Below are 20,494 nucleotides of genomic sequence, written 5' to 3' on the forward strand. Positions count from 1 at the left end.
TAAAATTAAGTTTTGGGGTCAAGGAGTAAAGTTACGTAAATACATGTAAAGGTGAAGTATACAGTAAACATAATAATATTCAATATTGCAAAAATAATATTTAGTACGAAAACAGCAAAAACCGATAAAAAATTTGAAAAATTTACAAAATTTTGAAAGTAGGGCGTTTTTTTGAAGCTTAAGGAGTGCGATTTTCTGAAAACGCCTAAGAGGGTTTTGTAGAAAATTTAATTCCTGTTCCTGGATATACTGTCAAATCTTTTCTAGCTCTTACCGTTTTCGAGCTACATCCGGTTGAAAAAAAAGTGTTTTTTCGTTTTCAGAGGTCCGCCGTTTTGGATTTTTGGGTGGGTTAAAATTTGAAAATGGGACTTTTGCATATTCCACCGGTAATGTAAGATCTTTTACTACAATACTACGCAAATTTGAAGTCTCTAGCACGTTTCTAAGTGGTTCAGATGGGAACACGAAAGTCGGCCATTTTTAATGTTATTCCCCATAAGAATAACATGGGGGGGGAATTCGAATTTTCGGGGGGGTTAAAATTTGAAAATGCGACTTTTTGGAATTTTATGGGTGGTTTGGGCACTAGACCTACAACCACCGAAAATTTCAAGTCTCTAGCTCATCTAGAAGTGGTCTAGAATTTGTATCCCCAGTCAGTTACACATCGGATTGTATAGTATTTAGATTTTTACCTAACCCGCCATGTTAAACTTCTCTATCCCAAGCGTGATGTATACAACTTCTTTACTTCTCGAGTGATGTAAAGTTAAAAAAAACTCACTCGGTGAGGTAATGAAACCCATTTAAATAACATTGAGTGCTTAACTTAAAAAACATACCTCTATGGAGCCAACGACGTTCAACGCTAGAAATCAGCTGTGCGCTTGAATGTTATTGTTATGTTTTAAAGAATTTTCCTAACCTAGCTTTTGTTTGTAAATGAACGTTACTGTTAGAAGATGAGTGAAATGGATAATGAAAAATTTTGTACGTAAACCCATGTATATTGTCGGGTCAGGTAAAATCTTGTACGTTACACGTTACGCAAGAGCGTGTTTACATCACTTAGGTGAATTATGCAACTCGCTTCCGCTCGTTGCACAACATTCACCTGCGTGAAGTAAAAACGCTCTTACTACACTTGTAAGGTAAATAGCTATAACCCAATTATGAGTTAAGAATGGAGTGAGATGATCTGTTCAGCTTTGTCACTGACTAAGATCAGCTGTTTCATAGCCAGGATCATTTATTTAGGGCTCAATGATTAGGAACAGCTAGGTGTTTGAATAAGAGGAGGTTAACCGTATATAATATATTTGTAATTTGTACAAATTAAATTATGGAATTTCATAATTTAAGTTCTATAACGGCTACCTATTGAGTCTGAGAACATCAATACCTCGTGTTCGTTGGCCAGTGGTGTGTAGCCTGTCATCAGAAAGTGAAGTCTTGGAGTTGGAATGAGAGGACCAATCAATCCAATAAGATCATTGTTCATATAGGAAGGGTATCTGTAACGCAAGTAGAGAGATAACTAAGGCAATGGTGTCACTGTTATGCACCATCAAGTAGGGGTGTGCAGGCCAGACATTTTTACTTTAGTTTGGGTCAAAATTTAGGTCCTCTGGCTTGGGCAAAAATCGGGTTGCTTTTGAAAGTATCAATAATTTAAAAAAATATTAATTGTCATTTGTCATACTACAATCGGTTTATACAAAATAGTGTACATAATCTCTCCATATCACGAGAAAAAGATTATCGAGAGAAAATCATGAACATCGTCCATGGTCACTGTGAAATAGTGAACATCTTCTACAGTCACGGAGAAATTATGAATATGTTCTGCGGTCACATTGTGGACATCTTCAAGGTCATGGTAAAATCTAGAATATTTTCTATGCTTAGCTGAATATTGTGAACGTCTTATACAGTTACAGGGAAATCATGAAAGTCTTCCACGGTCACGGGGAAATCAAGGACATCTTCTGTGATCACAGCAAAATTGTTTACAACTACCATGGTCACGGCAAACTCTGTGACCTGATCAAGGACCTGGAGACCCTTACAATGATGTCAGTTGGTTTTAAAAAGTTGTGTTCATTGTATGAAGAACCAAGAGACCAAGCCAGGCTTGCTTGTATTTAATTTGTTTGTTTTTAATTTGCGTTTACCTGAGAGTTGTAGTGCTGACAGACATTATTGTAGACACAAGAGAGTTGATCTGAGTGAAGGAAGGGTTCTGTATGTGTAGTCTGTCTGTGGCTATTCTGTTGAGTGCAGTGTTGTCCAGTACTACCACACAGTCCGCACTCTTGGTCAGCCTCTTTAGTGTCAACAGAGAGTTGTATGGCTGCACGACCACATCACTACACAGTTCAACAATAGTTATCATACATGTTAAGCCATCTTTAATAAGTGGTCATTCCTTTATCAAAAAGATATATAAGTTATATATCCATTTTGCTCAATTATTGGCTTCTGACCATTGGGTCACAGTATTATAACTTTATCAGTTGGCGGATTGGACCCTGGGCCCCATAAAACTGGACCACCTGCTATTTCCCACCCAAACAACACACCTTAACATGTAATGATAATAATGCCTGAGAGATATGAAGCTTACCACTAGTACACTTGGACTTCATCTTGGGTATGTTAAGGGAAATTCACAAATGATAATAGTAGGCCTAGTAATAAGTGAAATTATAGTATACGTCAAATGACAATAATGTGAGAATCTAAAGTAGCCTAATAGGCCTACATAATAAAAAAAAAATTAAAAACACATTACTTATGAGGGCTAAGTACTTTTAAAGCTTGCATGAAGAGTGGCTAAATCAGACAGTAAACATTGAGGCTATACCAAAAGCCTTGGTCTGTCAGAGTGAGCTGAGGGGTGCTACAAAATATCAACAGGTCAAAATAGCCTGGGGTAGGATACCCCCCCCCCCCCCGCAACAAAAAATTTAAATTATCAATGGGTACTTACCTAATTTCATCTTGGTTGGGAAATACGCTATATGTTTCTATTATCTTTTTGGGATATCTGTCGGTGAGCCTCTCAAGTAGATACGAACCCATTCCTGATCCTGTTCCTCCAGCAATAGAATGGCATAAAACAAATCCCTAGAAAAGTGAACAATATTGTAACTTAGTTAAAATTGAATTAGGTTAGAACAAATTGGGTGATACAGAGTTGTATTGTTAATTTGCTAACTACTCATGTGGCTTTACACAGGGTCTAATTTGATGGAGGATACAGTACAACAATGTTATATGGGCCTTCCCAGAAGAAAACATTATAAAGTTTTGAACAAATAATATATACCTGATTGCACTGCTATCCTTTTTAAGTACTACCTATGTGTTTAACTACGGATTTGTCAACGATTATTTGCTTAAACTATGATTATTTTACTATGTAAAAAGGACTGTGTGATACTAAACTGTTGATAGGCAAGCAATTTTTTGTTACCTCAAGACTATCGCTGCCGTCGGCTTCTCGGTCAATGATATCAAAGATCTCTTCATGAAGTCTCTCACCCTGGCTGTAACCAGACGCCCAGTTGTTACCTGCTCCGCCCCCGTGCTTTGACAGATACACATTCTCTGGATTGTACAACTGTAACAACATAAATAGATTGTATGAGTAGGCCCTTGTATTAACTATGACCGATGCAGCAAACCATTAACCTATTTCATTAACCAAACTAATATCCACCGAGTTCCTCATTTTCTGATTAAACTATCATCCTAAGTAAAATCAAGTATAAATTTGACAGTTTACCAAATTCAATATTCATGAACGTAACTTCTATAGGCCTACACAACAATTGCTTTAGTTGAGGCGGGTAATCCTATCCGCCCAAACTCAACTGCTGAGTTGTGTAAATGTCTTAGAGCTAGCGTTTATCAGTATATAGGGTGTCCCAGACCACCCGGCCGGCTTCTATAACTCCAATATGAAAGCAAATAGAAACCTGATTGCAACTGGAACCCCCTATTTTGACCCCAAAGAATTCAGCAAAATTATTTTTAAACTCAGAAAGCACCCAAAAGGGCAGATTACGGGGGGTGGGGGTGGTTCTTGGAGATTTTCAAATGTGGGTGGTGTTATACCTCATTTTAAAGGCCCCTGAGTATTAAAGGTCCCCATTTTAATCCCTGAGTATTTTAGTGGAAAATGTTTTAATTATTCTTATCCCTATTTACAGGGACACCCTGTATAGCCCATGCTAAATTTGGCTGCTAGGAAAATGGCTATACCTGATCCATGTTTAGATGTCTCTATTTTTGAATAATTCTAATGAAGTACTACCTTTGCATATGGAGAATTCATAATCGTGTGTATCACTCGGGGTTCCAAGTCAAGAAGGACGGCTCGAGGAATGTAGTGATCATCATCTGCCTGTACCACATATAAAGTATAAACAGTTTTAGATTATAACCAAGCAACAAATGTTTGAGTTTTCTTAAATTTAAAAAAAATCAACTTAGAAGCAAAATTAAATTAAATATTTTATTTTTGATAGAGTTCACTTTAGTCTATTTATAAAACTTGCAAGTGTTACCATCTGAAATTTGGAATTTTACTGCACTGTATTCTAACAAAAAGATAGCTTGAAATGTATATTGGCCCTAACATGTTTAAGAAAGAGGGAAATGATTTATTTCAACACCAACCTGCAACACTTAGTAATAAGTTTCTAAAGTAACTTGTAGCCTATGTTAAGTTAAATCTTAAGAAAAGAAAAAGAATTAAAAGGAAAAAAGTACTATAAGGTATTCGATTTTATTATCCTATATGTCAACTTAGCTTTAAAGTCTTAAGCGGCAACATAGTTTTCTTGGGAACAAATCATCAAAATTGCAAGTTGTAACAATAGGGCCTAATTGTAGATAGCACAGTAAAATAAATATGGGGAAACAGTGAATAAAACTTGTCCGAGCCTGCATAAAATCATAAAAGACTTTCAAGTAATCCTGTTAATGAAGGCCCACCTGGTAAAAGAATACATCTTTTCTGTCCACTCCCTCGGTTGTATAATCTTCAAGAATCCCTTCCGGATTAATTCCATGTTCAGCACATAATTTCTTCCAAAATTCAAAGCCAACTAGAAAAGTATTAAGATTATAAATCCTTAATTATAACTCCAATTATTTGTATTATATTTGTAAAAAGAAAAAGGAAAAAAAAATGTAAATTTTGTTTGTTACATTTTTGTGAATCAATTGGACCTCGCCGACAAGTTTTGCAAACTTGGCGAGGCCAGATTTTGTATTATCACAAATAAATAAATTTGAATTTGAATTTTGAATTTGAATTTGAATAGGTGGTTAAGTTAAAATTGTTGAAAATGCCTGCCTTTTTGTCAGCAGTTATTTGTAATAGTCATACTACAGCTGATGATATGAATGTTTATTTATTATCAGCTGTCTGTTTGTTGTCCAAATTTGTTATGTATCTTGTAAACATTGATGAGAAATACATTTGCTTGTTTTATAGTTTAAATTAGTTTTTTTATCGTCGTTATAACTTAGATTTTTCCTAAACACCTCCACTTGGGAGAATAATTCAAGAGATTATGGTCACCAGCATCGTTTTATGTACATAACAGTGTTGGGAAATCTAGTCTACTACGTACATGGTAAAAACTATTTATTCTGACGCGATTTTCTGTCTCACGAGTATTTCTTTAGAATATCTTTCGATCGAGTTCGTCCAGCTCTACAAATGGAATACCTACGTGAAAGGTATAAAACCATTGAAAGGAGTAGAAGATTGGCCGATGCGGAAAGATCGGGTGTTGGGCATTCTAGAGTTGTTCGATCGCGGTTGATATCGTCGAGGGAAAGAGAGAAAAGCCTACCCTCTCTGAGCCTCCGACTAAAGCCGAAAAGGAAGAACTTGAGAAATTCATCAAATCCACGACTCAGGCAAAAATAGTAATTTCTCAGTGCCTTAGTGATGATCTACATCAACGGATTTCAGGAAGATTATCAGCTAAGGAAGCGTGGGACATTTTGGTCGAGCAGTTTCTATAACAAGGCATGAAGATCAGTTGTTTCGTCAGTGTTTGAATTTCTTCAGTATGCATTGGGATGATACCGAGGATGCCCCAAACGTGCTTTCAAGATTGAAGAATCAAAACCGAGAATTTGCAGCTGGCCTCATAACATACAACATCCAAACAGTCGAAGATTTTCTTGAGCTCCTGTTTGTGTCAAAGGTGTACACATTTTGTCGAAGCCCTTTAAATCGTTTAAGTCTAGCTACTTGCTTATGAAGGCAAAAAAGAGCAAGAAACTTGTAGATGTTTCATCTGCATTGATCCTTCATGAGCGTAATGTTGCTCCTACGTCAAAAGCTGGTGACATTCTTAGAGCCACAAACAGCGGTGGTCAGAAGAATAGGAAACCAAAAGGTGAAACTTTGTGCAAATACTGTTCGGGGAAAGGTCATTGGATTTGCCAGTGTTCTAAATGGAAAGCTGACGATGGTTTTCCAGCAAACTCGAACGCAACAGTTAAGGCGGCGGGAAAGGAAGTTATAATAGCTCTTGGCAGTAGAGTCGTTAAGGTAGGTAGCGAACTATGAAAATGGAAAACTGGAAACGTTCACACTCAACGATGTCTGATATGTTCCTGACGTTTCTCGGAACTTGGTGTCCATTCTCGCAGCCAATGATCAAAATCCTAATTAGCAAGTTTGAATCGACTAATACCGAGTGTTGGTTCACTATTAACTAACAAACTGTATTCAAAGGTACTTGAAACTGTGGTGGAACTTTGTATCGTGCCTCATTTCACACAGTTCAACTGTCTGAGGTTTGGGCTAATGCAGCAGAAGACGCGCTGGGGTCACATTGATAAACGATACGTCCGATCAAAGCTCGAATCCGAAATGGGTATCAAAGTGCCAGCCAACTACAAGATCTGCGAACCGTGTTAGTTCGGAAATGCACACCGTCCACCAATTGGAACACGAGAACGCCCCTCAGCCCCAGGTGAGTTGTTATCCGGTGATGTTTGTGGCCTGTTTGACCCATACTTCAGAGGTCGTCGATACTTGATAAAAGACCACTTTTCAGGGTACTGATACTGTTTTGTCCCAAGGGAAAAAACTGCTGTCAAGGAAGCATTGCGTGAAGTGTTGGTTAAAGTTCGCACAATTGGTCATCACGTCAGAGAGATTCTTAGTGACAACTGACAACGGAGGTGAGTTTGACAACGCTGAAGTTCATCAAATTCTCAGAGAATATGGTGTAAACCAACATCTGACAACGCCATATACATCCAAACAAAATGGTGCTGTGGAGAGAGAGAACAGAACAATCGTCGAAATAGCCCGGACCTTCAAGTACGCCAATCCAAATGTGACATTTCCTGCAATCTGGGCGGAACTTGTCATCACTGCTGGCTAAGTTTTGAATCGAGTGGGAAAGTCAGCAGTTGCTAACAAATCACCCTTTGAGCTCTGGTTTGGTCAAAAGCCGAGGATCAAACATCTGCGAGTCTTCAGCTTAAAGTGCTACGTCCATGTTCCTGTGCAGAAGAGGCGGAAAATGGACAGGAAAGCTGAGGTTGGTTACCTGGTTGGATACGACAGCAATGAACGATATCGGATCTATGTTCCAGAGAGGAGAGATGTTGTAGTTTCACTTGACATCTTTTTTCACGAAATCGTCGGAGCTTGTGACAAGAAAGTTGAGTGGCCCATCAAGATTGAGAAAACCAATCACATCAAAGAAGTTAAAAGAGACTATTGACGAGCCTAGTTCTCCAGTGAAGGGTGATGATGAACCTACACAAACTGAGGACACAAACGAATCAAGTAGCAGAGGTAGTGAAGATGCAGAGCTATCCAATGATCCTGCAACCAGGCACTCGACTCGAGAAAAAAGAAGGCAACCTGAGTGGCTAAACAATTACATCTCGTCAAACTTTGCCGAAGTTCTTCTTGTTGACAATGAACCAAAGTCTTATACTGAAGCCATCAGTTCAGAGGATAGTGCTGAATGGAAAACGGCAATGGACAAAGAAATTGCATCTATGCATATACACGGTGCATGGGAATTGACCAAACTCCCTCTGAGAAAGAAGACTATCAACAACAAGTGGGTCTACCGAATTAAGTGCAACCCTGATGGAAGTGTTGACATATATCAGGCGAGATTGGTCATCAAAGGATATGCGCAAAGACTTGTTAGGCCTATTGATTATGCTGAAACCTTCAGCCTGGTTGCTCGTCTGGAGGTCGTTCGATCAATACTGTCTATCGTAGCTGTTGAGAAAGTGGTTCTATGACGTCTCAACTGCGTTCTTGTAGGGGGACGTAGAAGAAGAGATTTTTATGAAGCAGCCTGAAGGATATTCAGATGGGAGAAATCGTGTTTGTAGTCTCAAACGCAGCTTATACAGCCTGAAACAGGCACCTCGATGCTGGAATAAACGGTTTGATGACTTCATGAAAGGCTTAGGACTTTGACACTGCCGTGAAGATCCCTGTGTCTACATTTGTCCTATCCCTGCTGGAAAAATCATTGTTGCACTCTATGTCAATGACAGATTAGTCACAGCTATGATGAAGATATTTTGTCATGACTATTCAGACTAAAATGGACTTATTTATCGAGCAACTTTGTTCACAATTTGAAATTGTTGCTAAAGAAGTATCATACCACTTGTGAGAATAATTCAAGAAAAATAGGTAAGTAAGAATAGCCTACCTACCTATATCAAATAAACTGTGTAGTAAGTCAATGTGTTGACTGCGTACATCAGGGGTAATTTTATTCAAACCACAGATAACTTCCCCATGGACTTATCACAGAAAAAAGTTACTAAGCTAAGCGAAGATATCAATTCAATTAGGCTATATCAATTTTTTAAGATAGGGACGCCACAATGTGCGTATTTTAACCCAAATATGAGTGAAGGATGAGTGGCGCGATCTTGTAGTCTTGTTAGTGACTAAGGCTGACATATTCCTTAAGCACGGGTCACACTAGGCTGGTATCAGCGGCGAATTGAAAGAAGCCGCTACTGTCAGCTTGATGTGACCACAAAATTCGCAGCTGGCATCGCTAGCCGGCGAGTATTTGTCAGCGGCTGGCGAAGTTGGACATGTTCAACTTTTGGTAGCGAGGCAGCGGCGACTAGAGGTCACGTGACCACTCGCACTCGCTGACACCAGCGAGCAGCGTAGTCTGACCACCTCTAGAAGCGTGCCAGTGGCGATCAAAGGTAATTTTCAACCTGGTTTTACACATAAGGAAGTGCCTATATCATTTTTAGCGAATTTCCCATGACCTGAACCCGAGACCGATTTACTTTTTAGTTTTAATGGTCCCAGAGGCCAAATATAAAAAATACCCCCGCCGCAGCAAACCTGCAGACTAAGCGAATTTCCATTTGATTTACACTGAAATGTCTACTTAAAAATATAACATTTATTCCCGATTTAAATAGAATTAGTTTAACAAGTACTTAGGTTTGCTGCATCAGGGAGGTAAAACTGTTTTTTTTTTATGTTAATAGTTAGTAAGAAATAAAAACATTTTTCAAATTTTATCAAAATATGTTCATAAACAAGCAAACTACAACAGTTTACTTATTCTCCATAAGAATAACATGGGAATTTTAAATTTACAATTTTTTGGAATTTTCTCCGTAACCATTAGGCGCATAATAACGCTTCAATATACTAAATTATTTGTTTTTTTAAGCTCTACAAAATGGTTTGGAAAGAAATTGCTAAATTTTATGTTTTTTGGGTCAAAAATGCGAAAAACCTATTTTTACCCCATAAAACCCCCCGTAAACCCCCGTTTCCATGGTCCGATCATGCTGGATCGCGAACTCGTTCGAATAAACGTAGGTTTACACGTTTGTACCGAATTTCATCAAAATCGGATCATTTTTGCTCGAGTTATAGTGCTAACGGACACATATATATATATATATAAATATATAAATATATAAATATATAAATATATAAATATATAAATATATAAATATATAAATATATAAATATATAAATATATATATATATATGAATTTGAACGGATGGTGTTTTTGGTCTCTAGGGACCTCGAAACAAAAAAAAAATCGGTCCCGCGTCCAGGTCTTACCATGAGTACTACGGTAATAGCTTATTCCCTATATGGGAAATTCGCTAATATATATATATATATATAACTGTTATAACTTCTATAATATAGTATATTTATAATATATAATATAATATAGTATATTATATTATAAATAACATGGGAATTTAGAATTTATTTATTTATTTCCTCCGTATCTATATATACAGGGTGATTTGTACTCAGTGTGACAAAATTTTTTTGGTGTAAGTACAAAGTAAATGAAGTGTGATGATGCATATCAAATGTTCCAAGTCTAAAAATTAGCTTCCCAAAATATTATTTTATGTTTTTAAAAAATAACCATGTTTTTAAACTTAATACAGTGATTTACCTGTATATGGATTAGAGTAGATAATGTCATTTTCGTGTTTTACATTAAATTTTGAACAAGAATAATAGAATAATAGAATTGTTCTTAATTTATATAAATGATCTTGATGGCAACATTAATACAAACCTCATTTTATATGCAGATGACACCACTGCCCTGCTTAAGGCTCAAAGTGTACATGAGCTTAAAATACTTACTATCAATGCTATGGAGGAACTTGAAGTATGGTTTCGTACTAATGGACTAAAACTAAATTGTGAAAAAACAAATCTGATGAAATTTCAAACAGCACAAAGTAATGACCCTACAACATTTGCAGTTGAATTTTTAAATACTGAAATTACATCTAAAATACAGAATAAATTTTTGGGATTAACAATTGAATGGCTCCGCCGTACAACGTTGTAACTGACAAAATTTTCAAAACTGGCTTAACTGCAGAATAACGTTGTATTCGTTAGTCTGTGCCGTGTGGTAAATCTATTTCTCGCTAAAACTGATGTTGGCAGCCCTGCACAGCTGATCAAAGTGGCGGGAATCGGGCCTCAAGCGCCAGCACAACGTTGTAACCTGCAAACATGTCTGCCGGCGGAAGCCTTGTTCTGTCACCGGGGGACCAAAAACGGCTTAATAATGGAAAAAAAAGGAAGATTCGACCACAGGAGTGGAAGGATAAGCACCGCAAGGCATGTAGGGATAGTGGAAATCCCTATATTTCGAAGAGGAAGAAGCCAGTGCCTGGAAAATTGCCACCACAAACGGTAAGCAGAACAACGTTGTATCTAAAACCACGGAACAACGCTGTATCTACGCCCATTAAACATTGCAACCGACATAGTTTATACTATACCTAAGTTGGGGGTTTCTGGTAATACGCATATCAGTACAGTAACTCTAAATCCATTTATAAGCTTTCCCACCGTTAGGTTGTGATGTAAGACTATTTTTTTTTTTTTACAAATTAAAAGGGTAATGTAGCCTATGTAACCAAACACCCGTAAAGCCCAAAACCGAAATTAAATCAGGGATATATAACCAAAAAGATCCCTTGGTTTAGTTTTATCTTTTTTGATTTATATAATTTTTCATGTCGAATAAAAAATGTCATTCACTCAAATCGTTTGTGTAGTTCTAAAAGTTAAACAAAATGAACATGTTTAAACGTAAAAAGTGAAAGTAAAAATTTAAAGTAAAATTAAAATTAAAGTAATTACAGTAACTTAAAGTAAAATTAAAATGTGCACTAAAACCTTTTAAGACTGAAAAATTATCACAATTTCAATTTTTACAGATCGTCCAGTGTCATTGCAAGTTCCATTGTAAGCAACTTTCTCATGAAGAAATACTACGCCACTTCAAAGATTTTTATGGATTGGACTACAATAAGCAAACTGCCTTCCTCGCCAATGCTTGCATCAAGGTAGTAGACATCCATCGCCCTACGGTGAGTGTGGATATTTCTAGGAGACACTGTACAGTGGAATACTATATTCCAAGAAGAGACACTAACGTTCGTGTTTGTCAGAAAGGAATTTGTCATATTTTTCAAATTACTCCTCGTAGAATCCAGATGCTTGTTGAAAAAATCAAATTTAATAAGCCCTTGAATGACTATCGTGGGGCCCATGGTAAACATGAGAAGGTCCCTGAAGAAATCAGAGATTTAATTAGACATCATATCCGTTCATTTCCTAGTCAGGAAAATCATTATTCACGCAGGGACAGCCAGTCCAAGTGTTTAGATCCCAATTTGAGCATTTCAAAAATGTATGAACTTTTTCGAACTGCACACCCGGAAGCCAATGTAAAACTCCACCTGTACCGAGATATTTTTAATGCTGATTTTAACTTAAGATTTGGTTTGCCCAGGTCCGATACATGTGCCACATGTGACCGCTTCTTTATTAAGTTAATTGATTGTAAAACCGAAGATGAAAGAAAAATAATAGAGACCGAAAGTAAGCTACATCATTTTAAAGCAGATGCGGCCTATAAAGCCCTGGAGCGTGACAAATTAGATGCAGAGGTAAACTCAAATGATTTAGTACTCTGTGTAGATCTCGAACAGGTATTATTTTGCCCCAATCTCACACATAACAATGTGTTTTACCAACGCCAGCTTTCATGCTATAATCTAGCTATACATAACATGGGAAACAATGAAGCATATATGTTTTTCTGGAACGAGACGGTAGGCAAACGTGGATCAGCGGAAATTGCATCATGTCTCTTAAAGTATGTTGAGCTTCATGTTCCGAAAATGACACCAGGTCAAACCCGCACACTAAAGCTTTGGTCAGATCGTTGCATTGGCCAAAATAATAACTGGAGAATGATAAGTGTGCTGCAGCATCTCGTAGTAAATGGATACTTCACAGTAGTAGAACAAAAGTTTATGACTACGGGGCACAGCTTTTTGCCATGCGATAGGGATTTTGCCCTCATTGAAAAGGCAAAAAAAGGCAAAAGAGTGTATGTACCTTTTCACTGGGTCGAGGTAATAGCAAACGCAAACTCAAAGCATCCTTTCAAAGTTTGTGTTATGAAAACTGAGGATTTTAGAAACACTGATATTGCGACAAAAAGTTTGTCAACTAAAAATTTTAACATCACAAACAATGTTTGGTATCAAATAACTGCAGACGATCCAACTACTCTGAGAGGCAGAACATCCCACAATGTCCTTCAGCCGTGGAACAGCCACATTTTGGCTAAGGTTATCAAGGAACCAAAAGACACTGCATCTACATCTGCAACGAAGAATTGTGATGCATCTACATCTACAAAGAAGATTTCAAAGAAGAGATCCAAGAAGGAAACGAGAATATATCCCCCTGTAAGAATAGAGAACTTCCCGCGGTTGTATGAAGGACCATTGCCGATAAAGGCTGACAAGAAAAAGGACCTATTGGATATGTGTCAATACATACCTCAAGAGTATGTACCGTTTTATGAAAATATTAAAGTTGAAAACGAACAAAATACCTAAGTATTTCAAAAGTGTTTTTAGCCAGGGCTTATATCTGCACTTTTAGAATACTTTACCTAAACTTTGGCTTTCTATTACCAGGATTTTTATATAGATTACATTGTAATATTATTACAATATTTTATAACTTTATGTATCTTTTATATTGTTGATAATATCTTTTATACCTTAGAACCAACAATTCACCTTTTTTACAATATGTATCCTGTAAAAATATATTTTTAAGAAACTACGATGTTGTGTTTTTCTTCAGCCTGTTTATGTTTAATATAAATTGTCCGTAGAACAACGTTGTAACTGACGTCTGTTACTACGGAGTCCGTAGAACAACGTTGTAACTAACGTCAGTTACTACGTTGTTCCGTGTGATTTTGAGGTTAAAAAGGTCATTACTCTTTTGTGAAGTGCCCAAACAAGGTTATGTACATAAATATATATTAATCAGGTACAAAACCTAGATTAGTCTAAATAGAAATATTAAAAAGCCCATAAATATATCATACAAAAAGTTTTTTTTGTTCCTGTAAAATTTCGATTTTGTAAGTTACAACGTTGTACGGCGGAGCCATTCAATTGACCAAAATTTAAACTGGAAAAAATACATAACAATACTCGGTAATAAACTAAATTCTGCTTGTTTCCAAATGCTTGTGTTAAGGGATAGAACTGATTTGGAAACTAGATTAATGGTTTATTTTGCCTATTTTTATTCCATTATGAAATATGGAATTGAGCTATGGGGTTCATCAGCTGATTGGAAAAAAATATTCAAGTTTCAAAAAAGAATTGTTCGCATTATGACATTTTCGCGGCCACGAGTCTCATGCAAGCCAATCTTTAAACAGTTAGGATTATTGAGCCTTCCCTCTCTCTATATATATTCATGCTTACTGTTCATTCAGAAGAATTTTGATCTTCTTTGTGGACAGCAGCATTTACATGCATACAACACAAGGTGCAAAGACAATTTTCAATACCGAATACATAACTTAACAATCTATGAAAAGGGCCCTAGTTACATGGGTATGAAGTTCTTTAATAATCTACCGACAAACATTAAAAGCCAAATCCGTTTAAAGAGTTTTAAGAATACTCTAAAAAGTTATCTTTTAAACCAAGTATTTTACTCTGTAAGTGACTTTTTACAAAATTAAGCAGCATTTTTATATGTAATCGTTGTTTTAGAGTCAGACAAAAATGTTCTGTAACTTAATTGTATTTTTAGGTTTATATTGAATTGACAATGTCACCAGTTTAATAGCTTTGCTATGTACAAATGTTTTTATGTGACAATAAAGTGAATTTGAATTTTGAATTTAGAAAATTACGGAGGATCAGTTGTAAAAACTCCATGGTAAATAGATTCAAAGATAAAAATTTAGATATTTGATAAAAATTTTAAAAACAATGGTCTATTGCATTTTTCACACCCTGTATACAAGAAAGTGTCGGAATATGTTAAAAACTGTGCCATTTTATAAGCTTTCCAACGATATGCTACACTATTGAGGTTTATGTCTGCTTATGTACGCTTAAATGGTTTGAAGACTACAAAGCATGGTGTTTTTAACATTTAAAACACAGAAAGTCGGCATGTATTAAGAAAAGTTGTATTTTTGTTTCAGCTTGAACAGTTAAAACCGTAAAAAGTTCCCTGTTTTCTGGTATTCAAACCACTAAAACAAGCAAAAAAATATCTTAACCTCAATAGTGTATGATATGGTTGGAAAGCTTATAAAATGGCGCAGTTTTTAACATATTCCGACAGTTTCTTGTATACAGGGTGTGAAAAATGCAATAGACCATTGTTTTTAAAAGTTTTATCAAATATCTTAATTTTTATCTTTGAATCTATTTACAATGGAGTTTTTACAACTGATCCTCCGTCATTTTCCATTATTCTTGTTCAAAATTTAATGTAGAACACGAAAATGGCATTATCTACTCAAATCCATATTCAGGTAATTGAGAAATCGCTTTATTAAGTTTAAAAGCATGGTTATTTTTGAAAAACATAAAATAATTTTTTGGGACGCTAATTTTGAGACTAGGAACATTTGATATGCATCATCACACTTCATTTACTTTGTACTTACATCAAAAAAATTTTGTCACACTGAGTACAAATCACCCTGTATAAAAGGCAAAGCCCTCACTGACTGACTCACTCACTCACTCACTCATCACTAATTCTCCCACTTCCCACTTACCTAGGAGGCTGAAATTTGGTACACTGATTCTTTAGGCATTAAATAGGAAAACTAAGTGGTTTTTATTCTGATCGGACTCTCGGGCTCCGCCCCAGTGGCTCTGCAGTTTCCCATGTTAACCTAATGAGTACTCATATTTAAATGGAATTAATGAATCTTAACAGCTGTTTCATTTAAGCAGGTTGGTTCTGTTCTATGATGTTAAATAGCATTAAAGTTACAAGGATTACCAACAGAGTGCAGCACTATTATTTTTTTTTTTTTTATATTTTACAACAGCTAATTTTAAACCAAAAGTGAGTGAGCGTAGCGAACGAACTTCAACCCGGAGGCGAGTTAGCGTAGCGAACGAGCTAACCTGAAGGCAAGTGAGCGCAGCGAACGAGCTCCAACCGTAAAGGTGAGTGAGCGTAGCGAACGAACTTCAACCAGGACGTGTGAGCGCAGCGAACGAGCTCCAACCTAAAGGTGAGTGAGCGTAGCGAACGAACTTCAACCAGGACGTGATTGAGCCATGCGAACGAGCTCACATATGAAGTTAAACGGGGCAAAGCCCGCGGGTACAGCTAGTAACCAATAAATGTACAAAAACACTTCAACATATAATAAATTATTAGTTTTTTAAGCTCTTAATCGATTAAGAAATCGTTACAAGAGGTCCCACGGACGCTGATCACCAGCGGCTGACAAGCAGCCTAGTGTGACCCGTGCAAAAGCCGATGCTTGCTGGTGCTGGTGCCAGCCGCTTATCACCAGCGGCTGTCAAGAAGCCTAGTGTGACCCGTGCTTTAGACACAGCTGTTAATTAACAGCATATACAGCTAATGACAACTAAGGGACTTACAGTTTATAGTGGAATCAGAACCACATTGCTTGATTCAATCTTGACTCACATTGATTCTTGTGCTAAGTTAGGAGCTGTAAGTAAGTTAATGTACCTAACGACATACGCTGTAAGCAGAAAGTCAAGATTAAGTTAGAACAACAAGAAATAGGTACTTTGGCTTTGGGTTTACTAGGCCTATTATTGTTAGTGTGGTAAACTAAAAGGTTGATCAGTTTGTAAAATAATATAAAGGCGTCCCTCTGGCCAGGAGACATCATAGATCGAGGGTTTGAATCACGTCTCAGTCAGGCTGGTGTGTAACTTATTAGGAATTCAACGGTCCTGCAGCAGAGCTTGGTGTGGGTGTGTACGCCATAACATATTTTCATGAGAATTTGGTAAAACTCAACATAATTAAAACAATGAATCTCCCCAGGAACAATACAGGTTAAACAACTTTTTGTTTGACAATAGGCTATGTTAAATTTGTACTACTGTTACCTATATAATGGCTTGGCGTCAGACCTAAAAATCTTCGAAGACATTAAATTATAGGCCTAACTTACATCAAACCCTAGGCTAGAGTCTCATACTCACTTTGATTACCACACTGGCCAAGTTGCAATGTTATCATTTCACATGGCATTTTGTTTTGATAAGGACCACACACTTACGGTATTAAAGAAATAACTAAGTTAATTGAAAAAATAGGTAAGTTTTGAATAATCAAGCTCTACTTCAGTTAACAACATAACCTCAAACAGCTGACAACCATTTCGGCATTTCAGTTCAGTTACGAGACCTTGCCGTCAGACCGTCACCGCCTTTTTTTCGTCTGTCTAGAAACGGGACAGCGGAATTGAAATCCGAACTAAACATCTGACCGCGGGTTTCTGCTTCTGTCATCACCGAGCTTGTTTTAAATTACGCGGGAACAAAGTACAGTAGCCGTTTAATGTTAAATATAAGTCTAAATATGTTAATTGAAAATTATTTCTAGAATAATTATTAAAAATTACAAATAGCTATATAAGTCCAAATAAAGATGAATTACATAAAAATCCTAACTATTATTACTTGTTGTTTACACTGTTTAAATAACAAAAGTATAGAAAGAAAAAGTTTAATTCCATGTCATTCTAAATTATAGCTTACAGGTAGGCCTATTTTCAGCTGTGAACATTTTAAAACTAGTAACATACCTCGTGTTAAAATTCCTGGTCTTCGTCTTCAAAATAAATTCTTCTTCAAAAGCGACAATTTAACACATATTATATTACACACTAACACACACAAATAATATTTACATTTATTTACAACATTTTCTTCATCTTGGAAACTGTAACAACAAAATGAACATAAAGATTAGGCTATTTTAAATGAGAAATATCTTATTGTGAATTTTCTATAGGCCTACTTGTTTATTTTGTTTGTTTGTCAGTGTCACAAGTTACTCAACATGGGTCTACGTTTATGTTTGTAGGTTCTCTGTGAAAATATCTGGGATGTCAGTGTGTGTGTTCAAGTTCAAAAACTTTTATTTCAGTAAAAGATTTCACTAGCATACCACTGGGCCGAGTGAATACAAGTACAGCAAGTATTTACTTGCGAGTAAATACTTGCAAGTATTCATCGTTCAGGTAATCTCTTGTGAATAAAAGCGACTCTTTACTTGCAAGTAAATCCTATACTCTAATACGAGCAATGTTTGCTTGTATGTATGTATGCTTGCACCAAGATCTCGAAAACGGCTCCGACGATTGTCTTCAAATGTTGTAAATAGTTTATTTTTGGTCTAAAAACGAGTTTATTGCAGTTAGAACTGCCAACAAAATTCTAATTACGTAGAAAAATGAAACTGAAAGACTTATGGGTTGCTAAGTAACCATGTTAGTAGTCTATCCACAGTATACTAGCAATAATTGCTTATAAATAATCATACTAATATTATAAATGAGAAAGTTTGGATGTATGGATGTATGGATGTATGTTTGTGACAAGTGAACGCGAAAAATACTGGTCGGATTGGGCTGAAATTTGGCATGATGGTAGCTCACATTCCCGATTAACATATAGGCATATTCTTATTTCAAAAATCCTTTTGGGCTCCGCCCCAGTGGCTCTGGAGTTTCCCATGTTAACCTTATGAGAAATGGAATTATTGAATCTTGACAGCTGTTTCAATTAAACAAGTTGGTTCTGGTCTATGATGTTCAATAGCATTAAAGTTACAAGGATTACCAACAGGGTGCAGCACTCTATTATTTCTTTTACATTTATGACAACAGCTAATTTGCAAACAAAAGGTGAGTGAGCGTAGCGAACGAACTTCAACCTGGAGGCGAGTTAGCGTAGCGAACGAGCTAATCTGAAGGCAAGTGAGCGCAGCGAACGAGCTCCAACCTAAAGGTGAGTGAGCGTAGCGAACGAGCTCCAACCTAAAGGTGAGTGAGCGTATGCGAACAAACTTCAACCAGGACGTGATTGAGCCATGCGAACGAAGATAATCTTGAAATTAAGAAGTTAAACGGGGCAAAGCCCGTGGGTCTACAGCTAGTTATTACATAATTACATAATTATTAAATAATTATTACAAAATACAGTACAAAAGGAAAAACATCAGTTGTTACTATTGAGCAAAGATGATACTGAAGATTACTGGATACATTGTAGGAGGACTTTTTTATCAATAATAGTAAAGGCTAGCAGTGTGGAGTGTGGAACTGTTTATGACGATTAGATTAAGGTATCTGCAATCCTCAAATGCTATGGGAAGGGAGGGAAACAGGTCTGCGACGTAGGAAGTGGTGAAGGGAGTAGTAAGAGTGAGCAGTCTGGAGTTGTGGGAACTGTTAATGGGGATTAGATTAGGGTTATATTCTACAATCCTAAAATGCTATGAGAAAGGGAGGAAAACAGGTCCATAACGTAGGAAATGGTGAAGGAAGTAGTAAGAGCTAGCAGTGCAGAGTGGGGAACTGTCTGTGGCATTTATAGATCTGCAAATCTAAAATGAAGGGCAAACAGGTCCACAACGTAGGGAGTGGTGAAGGAAGTAGTAAAGGTAAGCAGTGTGGAGTTTGGGAGTGGATTAATGTATCTGCAATATTAAACTGTTTTCAGAGTAAACTAATGATTTTCCCCGAGCAAAGCTTGGTCCCCCAGGTACTACTTCCTAAATGAGATGGTATACTGATCTATCGGATATGAGGGTATACTTGCAAGTGTACTCCATTTTAAAGTAAACATTATACAGTACAAGTATATTATATCTTATTATAGGCTATATATGATAAATTATATATATATTATTGAAGGTCTAAGGCCTTCATTTAAACATGTAAAAAGTGAAGGTTTTTGCATTATTGAGACTTGTGGATGGATTTTCATTAACAAATAGCTTGAACATAACGAAGGAATACCACAAAGGTTCCATCTTCAACCCAAGCATTATTTTGTGGAAATCACTAGAGTCATACATAATTTAAATAAGTGTATTACACCATACTGAATGTGTTACATGCATTTATCAACAAGTTAACTTAAACAAGCATGGTTACTGATAACTAGTTGAAAAACAAGTATTTACTCTTTAGGCAAGTATTTGCTGATGGTTATTCACACCAAATTTATGAGTGTTTCTGAGGGTATATACTTTCTTGGAAGTGCTTTTTAGAAGTACAAGTAAATAGTCATGCTTATTCAATTCTGTTTAAGTAAATACTCAAATTATGAAAATTCAAGACAAGTAAAAAATTTGAAGTACAAGAACTTTACTTAGAAAATAAGAATGTGTCAGCTGTTACTATTTCATTTAATTTATAATTGATGGGTTGATTATTACCTAATGATTAAAAATTATTAAATATATTTCTTTTACAAAGTTTTATTGGTTTTATTTACAATCTGTTTTAAATTAAATGATAAGTAAATATGATGACATTTATATAAATTAAATAAAAATTGGGGAGAAAAAAT

General features: G+C 36.3%; 1 protein-coding gene across 1 annotated transcript; it reads right to left on the reverse strand.

Moving 5' to 3' along the window:
* Window positions 1-1,405: 1,405 nt before the first annotated feature.
* LOC128982710 (tubulin gamma-2 chain) lies at window positions 1,406-17,305 on the reverse strand (the record flags this gene model as incomplete). The annotated part of the gene is made up of 7 exons (XM_054401647.1): window positions 17,114-17,305; window positions 5,008-5,120; window positions 4,325-4,414; window positions 3,482-3,628; window positions 2,996-3,132; window positions 2,178-2,372; window positions 1,406-1,517 (listed from the first exon to the last, which is right to left on the reverse strand). Coding segments are annotated over exons 1-7 (843 nt in total), but the record flags the coding sequence as incomplete, so codon positions are not given.
* Window positions 17,306-20,494: the final 3,189 nt, after the last annotated feature.

This window comes from Macrosteles quadrilineatus, unplaced genomic scaffold, assembly GCF_028750875.1.
Source record: "Macrosteles quadrilineatus isolate MER2022 unplaced genomic scaffold, UCM_ALF_1.0 Scaffold_1058__1_contigs__length_20493, whole genome shotgun sequence".
NCBI lineage: Eukaryota > Metazoa > Arthropoda > Insecta > Hemiptera > Cicadellidae > Macrosteles > Macrosteles quadrilineatus.